The following is a 5,696-nucleotide window of genomic DNA, read 5'->3' as shown; positions in this document are numbered from 1 at the left end:
ACAAAATCAAGAATAATTATAATATATATCACTTTCTTTGCCCCCAAAAAAAAAAAAAAAAAAGATCCGCATGCAGGAGCCATGCACTAATAGGAAGAAAAAAACGACACCAAGGAAGTGAACAATAAATTTCAGGTCTTGTTATGTTCCACGTCTTTTGTTGGGGATATTTAAGTTGTTCCATGACTTAATGCCTTGATGATCCTTTTTATGTAGGTGTACATTACTTTAAAACGATAAATCATATATTTTCAATATATTATAGCGTCATATACATAGAGTTCATTTGCATAAATCATAGTCAATCGGTGGCTAAAATGTTCATATAATTTTTCATGAGACCCCACTATTTCAAACTTGTAGCACCTTGTAATTATAATGTTTTGAACCCAAACCCGAAACCTAAAACAGAACAACGTGAACTGATGCTATTTGAAAGAAGGTCCCATGACTATCTTTAATGTAATCGGTTCCAAATTATTACATTTATTTTATTTATTTTTGTAAAGAAAAAAGAACAAAGAAAGAAGAGTGGGTCATGTTAAATTTGGACCGTCTATTTTCTTCTCTTACGTACGATAACTCACATGGCCTTTTGATTCCTTTGAAGCAATCAATGACCTCTCTTCTCCGATTTGATTCCTTTGAAGAGACGACTCTCTGGCCTTTATATAGATGTAATTGTAACCCTAAATTCTCAAGGTCTCCCATCCAAGTTCTCCGCCAAAATTTAAAAATTCCTACCATTATTGATTCTGCAGCCGTTTCTCCACTCACCATGGCCTCCAGCTCCAACCCCACCGGAGAATCTTCGAGAAGAATTGTCGGTAAGAGTTTTAATTTCTCTACCTCCTCCTGGATTTTCAATGATATATCAATATAGAGTTATAACTCTTCTGGGACGATTTCATTTTTATTACAGACGAGGAAGTATCCGTGTTGTGGGACCTCAACACTTGTCCGGTGACGGATCATTATTATCTGACCAAGATTGTTGACTCTATAGAAAACTCCTTAAACGACTTACATCGGAACAACCCCAAGCTTTATCCCAAATTGCGTCTGTCATCAACTAGGATTGTTTGTGGCGATAAAAAGAATTTTGGTACGACTGGTACACGTATCCTTAAAAATCAAGGTTTTGATCCATTTTATGCAGTTGAGAGAGGCAATGGGTGCAGCCAACACAGAAGAGCCAAGAGCACTGAACCAGCGGCAGATTGTCTTTTAGAAACGTATGCTTTGAGATACGCCGAATTCCGTCCTCGGCCGCATCCGCCACGGAACATACTATTCATTACAAGTGATTACCGCTTTCACGCTACAATGGATAATTTCTTTCGCGGAAACCATTTAATCTTCTTAGCTTACAAATGCCGTACTTCACATCCAAATTTTGGATTACACACGAACTTTGGCTGGGATTGGGAAGATATGGAACTCGGTCAAAATGGTTTGAAGATTGACAACTTTACGCTTCCAGGGGTTTAACAAGACTAATATCATTTCCTATTATATATATATTTCCTATATTTATGTATTTTCATCTTATTCTTCATGTAAGTTTTAATTTTATTTCTATGTATTTTCATCTTATATTCTCCATGTATTGCTATGTAATTTCTTTATAAATTTTATCTATGTGTTTGGTATCTTTTTTGAAGCTCAAATCAGTTTTAGCACTAGGAAAATGTGTTAGGTATATTTTTTTTTGTTGTACCTCTGGTGTGACTGCTGTAGTTAGGATTTACCCTTGTCGAGTTGGCTGATCTCATTGATGCAAAATGAATACCTAGTCATATATAGGACATGTTTTTCGAGTGAATTTTTTTGAAGAAATATTTATTTCCACATTTTCAATATCTTACTTATTATATTTAAGGTTTTCTTGTGCATTTGAATTTTGGTAGGTCGTGGTTAGACCATATCATAAACAATCTAGACATGGTTATCCAGAAAATAAGAGACGTTGAAAAAAAAAAAAGACACGCTAGCTATTTGTTGAAACGCTAGATTTTATGGCGGTAATTACGAAATTAATGATCCACCAATTGAAAGTGTCTATATACAAAACGCAAACGCTAAAAAATTATTTTGGTAAAAATACTCATTGCTTGAAACGCTCTCAAAGATTCTGAATGGTGACCACTTGATGCGCAGCCATCGATAACAGAGTTCCAAGATGTGAGATCCCTTGTTTCCGATATCGACTCGAACAGCAGGAATGCTGAAGTAAGGTCCCTGCAACTGATGTACATGTTTATTACTGAATTAGCCGAAAGGATATTATTCCCAAGCCCTAGCATTTGCAGCCAACAGTGGACTGATTTGCCAAAGATGAGAGAGTCAGACGAATCACAAGAATACTCACTGAAAACTTCCTTGAACAGATTCTTAGCTTCTTGTGTAAACCCGTTTTGCGCGAAAGCAGATATCATATCGAGTTCCATGAAACCAAGTCTCGATCTGTTGTTGTCTTGAACAACAAGTCAGCCTGAGGTTTTAAGCCACATTTACGTTACATATCAATAACACTGTTTATTACCTCTAAAGCTCTGGATTGCATCTCCCAGCGAACCGTATAACCATGAACTGCTCTTCCCTCTCGTGACAAACAGAAATCACCACATATGGAAGTTATTGAAACCACGGTGGCGATATCAGGCTGGATCTTATCCACCGATTGCATTTCCTTCAAAACACCAAATGCTTCCTCGAACATTCCATTTGCAGCAAACCCATTAAGGATTGCATTCCAAGAAATAACATCCTTGCACAATAATTCTTCAAACAAAGTTTCCGCGCCTCGGCGTCCTCACATTTTGAGTACATCGAAATGATGGAGTTGGCCACAGAGACCTCAGCTTCTGGACTATAACCTGATTTTATAACCAACCCGTGGAGGGGTTCACCCAAAGGAAGTTTTTCAAGAGAAGAGCAAGCTGAGATAACGCATGAAAAAGTCACACTATCAGCCTCTTGTCCTGAACCAGTCATCGACTTGAAATATTTCAACGATTTCCTGGGATACCCATCTGAAATACATCGAGTCACTATCGTGTTCCAAGAAACAATGTCCCGGTGCTCCATATGCGTGAACACACACACACTCTGTGGAGCTCAAGTCCTCGCCTTTTGCATATAGAATCATCAATGCATTGCACAAACTAGAATCCGAAACCAAACTAGTCTCTATTGCTAAACAATGAACCATTGGAAATTTCTTTGAAAGATGTAACGTGGATAACGCCGAAGCTGCAAGTAAGAGCGTCGTAGAATCAAACTCATATCCCTTCTGAATCATCTCAACGAACAATCCAACAGCTGCCATGTAATGTAATGACCATTTTGATTCGAACCAGTGATCATACTGTTCCAAACAATCACATCTTTATCTTTCAATTCACCAAATAGGCCCAAAGAAGACACTAAGTCCCCCGCGTAAAGCGTCAGAAGCTTCGAAGATGTAGTTAAATCTTGGACACTCCTCGGAGTCTCTGTCTCTGTTATCATCATGGAGGATCTAAGAACATCTCGTAAGAACAAAAAAATCGACTCCACAGTCCTATCCTCTATCTTGGGCTTTTCGTCGAACACTTTATGGACAATAGGAGTAGCCGGAGACAAGACAGAGGACGTGAAGTGTCGCTCATGTTTTCTCTTACTGAATTGTAAATTAGAAGAACAATAGCCGGAAAGAGAATTCCGCCGATAAATTGAGTGCCTTAGAGAGTAGAATATGTGGCCGGAACAATAAAGTCCTAGGCTTTTCGGGGGAAATCGTAGAATTTCTTATTTCTTACCATCACATCGGCGGATTTCCCGGTGCCGGCGAAGGAGTATGTAAAATTACGAATTGGGTATTTTATTGGGCCTAAAGTTATCTTAGTAGTAAATACTGGGCTTTTACTCTCTTAATTATTGTACTTCATTTAAAATCGTAAATGAGAATTAGATCAATGGTTTAATACTTTAATTGGGGGATTAAACCGAAATTTCAAAAGCATAATGGTTAACATTTGACTAATGATTAATTAGAACTAAATCATTAATTTATGACGACAAACAAAAAAAAAGTCTCCCAGATCCGTACTGTACCCGTTACCGCACCCGAAAGCATTGCCAATGTATCATGGTCCTGAAATTATTAATAACGATCACTTTTTCGTTTAATTCGATATGAATCATTTGATTCGATAAATCAATAATTAATAAGTTCTTCTTAATCAAGTGCATTAATTGTCGTTAACTACATGTTTCTTAATGCTCATTGACTTTCTATTTTGACTTTCTCCTATCGATGTACGTGTTTGATGAACATCTGGTTTCGTGCTCATCAGATTAGACCTAACAACGTGTCTTCTACATTTGTTATTGTATTTGTCAAATTTTATTAACACTAAGAGCATGCAGATAGTTGGTACTCATAGAGTATCATTAAGAATTTTTTAGTATTAATTTTAATGTTTGTTTATTGTTTGAGATTTTTAATGATACTGCTAATAAATCTGTTTCCAGTGGTGAGACCGGTATCGGTATCATTAATAAAAAAATAGATTATTTTGGTTGTTTTTATATGGTGACTTATTATGATATGATTTTTTTTGTCTTTCTTTTCTACTATAAATATTTTGTATAATTACAGAAACACCATTTCAAAATATTTGTAAGAAAATTATATGATGGCAATGGTAGCTATTTACCAGACATAGATGTATTATCAATTGTTAATTTGAGTGAACGTATGAAAGTTTTGTTTTGGTCAGAAGAATTTTTACATTGCATACTTTTGACAAGAAATTTTACTGTTTTGGACAAAAGATTTTCCATTTGTAAATACATCACAGTTCGAGTTATGTAGTCACTTGATTTGTTGACTAAATAAAAGAATTATAGTGTTGACATATAATTTTCCAAATCAATGCAAAGTACAAACTGTTTGTAGTTAACAAAAGTACCAGTTTACATAACCAAACAAGACGTTTAAACCAAAAAACCGGTTTTCATGATAGAGAAACTAGACCAGAGATGAGCTGATGTTATTCTAATCTTGATAGGCACTAGGATATTGTTACCTTGAGTACAATGTTGCCTTTTAATACCAAGAGCTCTGCATCCGTTGTTTGATCCATAACTCCAAATATTGAATGGAATCCATCCGCTAAAGACTGAACCTCCTCCAAGAGCTTTAGGGTAAAGAAGAACACTAGCCAGGGTTAATGCACCTGCAGAAAACCTTATGTCAGAAGTCGCAATGCAAGAAAATCAACACATTGTAGAGTCTTAGATCAGTAAGTAAATCCATGAAATGTGTAGCTACGGGGGATGCAAAGAGAGAGATCACCTCCTTGGCTAAATCCACAGATATACACATTTTATGGATTTATTTCTCCTGCAATTTCCTTATCTATAATGGTATGAACGTTTGTAACTGCTTTAAGCAAACTGCTTTCATCTTTCGAAGATCCCTACCACATTCAAAATTACTTACTTGATGGCATAAACATATCTCTAGAACAGAACCAACTCCTTAATCAGTTAAAGCAGCTTGTTCTTCGTACATCATAAACCTTAACATCTACTGAACAACTATATAAGAAAATCTGGAGTAGGTACAATGTTAAGGAGTAAATGAGTGAAAGTAAAGAAGATAGAGAAAGAAACCAACCTGCCAGAAGTAGCGAAGGCAACAAGAA

General features: G+C 36.2%; 1 protein-coding gene, 1 long non-coding RNA gene and 1 pseudogene across 2 annotated transcripts; 1 reads left to right on the top strand and 2 right to left on the bottom strand.

Moving 5' to 3' along the window:
• The first annotated feature begins 68 nt into the window (after window positions 1-68).
• On the top strand, window positions 69-1,665 carry LOC9298840. Its single transcript, XM_002862720.2, has 2 exons — window positions 69-827; window positions 923-1,665. The coding sequence occupies exons 1-2, from the start codon at window positions 539-541 to the stop codon at window positions 1,489-1,491; spliced, it is 858 nt and encodes a 285-aa protein (XP_002862766.2). The 5' UTR covers window positions 69-538; the 3' UTR covers window positions 1,492-1,665.
• A 332-nt stretch (window positions 1,666-1,997) lies between these two features.
• LOC9298839 lies at window positions 1,998-4,710 on the bottom strand (annotated as a pseudogene).
• A 137-nt stretch (window positions 4,711-4,847) lies between these two features.
• On the bottom strand, window positions 4,848-5,696 carry LOC9298843. The gene is made up of 2 exons (XR_002330257.1): window positions 5,492-5,696; window positions 4,848-5,225 (listed from the first exon to the last, which is right to left on the bottom strand). It is a non-coding gene; the product is annotated as an uncharacterized LOC9298843 (long non-coding RNA).

The sequence above is a fragment of the Arabidopsis lyrata genome (assembly GCF_000004255.2).
Source record: "Arabidopsis lyrata subsp. lyrata unplaced genomic scaffold ARALYscaffold_177, whole genome shotgun sequence".
NCBI lineage: Eukaryota > Viridiplantae > Streptophyta > Magnoliopsida > Brassicales > Brassicaceae > Arabidopsis > Arabidopsis lyrata.
Note: the sequence above shows the minus strand (reverse complement) of the source record. Positions and strands in the feature narration are given on the sequence as shown.

What these genes read in the sequence shown, in the direction of transcription:
- LOC9298840 (XM_002862720.2), top strand. Translation starts at nt 539, where the DNA reads ATGTTAAATTTGGACCGTCTATTTTCTTCTCTTACGTACGATAACTCA. An exon ending in ATCTTCGAGAAGAATTGTCG is followed by an intron (nt 828 to 922) that starts GTAAGAGTTTTA and finishes TTTTTATTACAG; the next exon opens with ACGAGGAAGTATCCGTGTTG.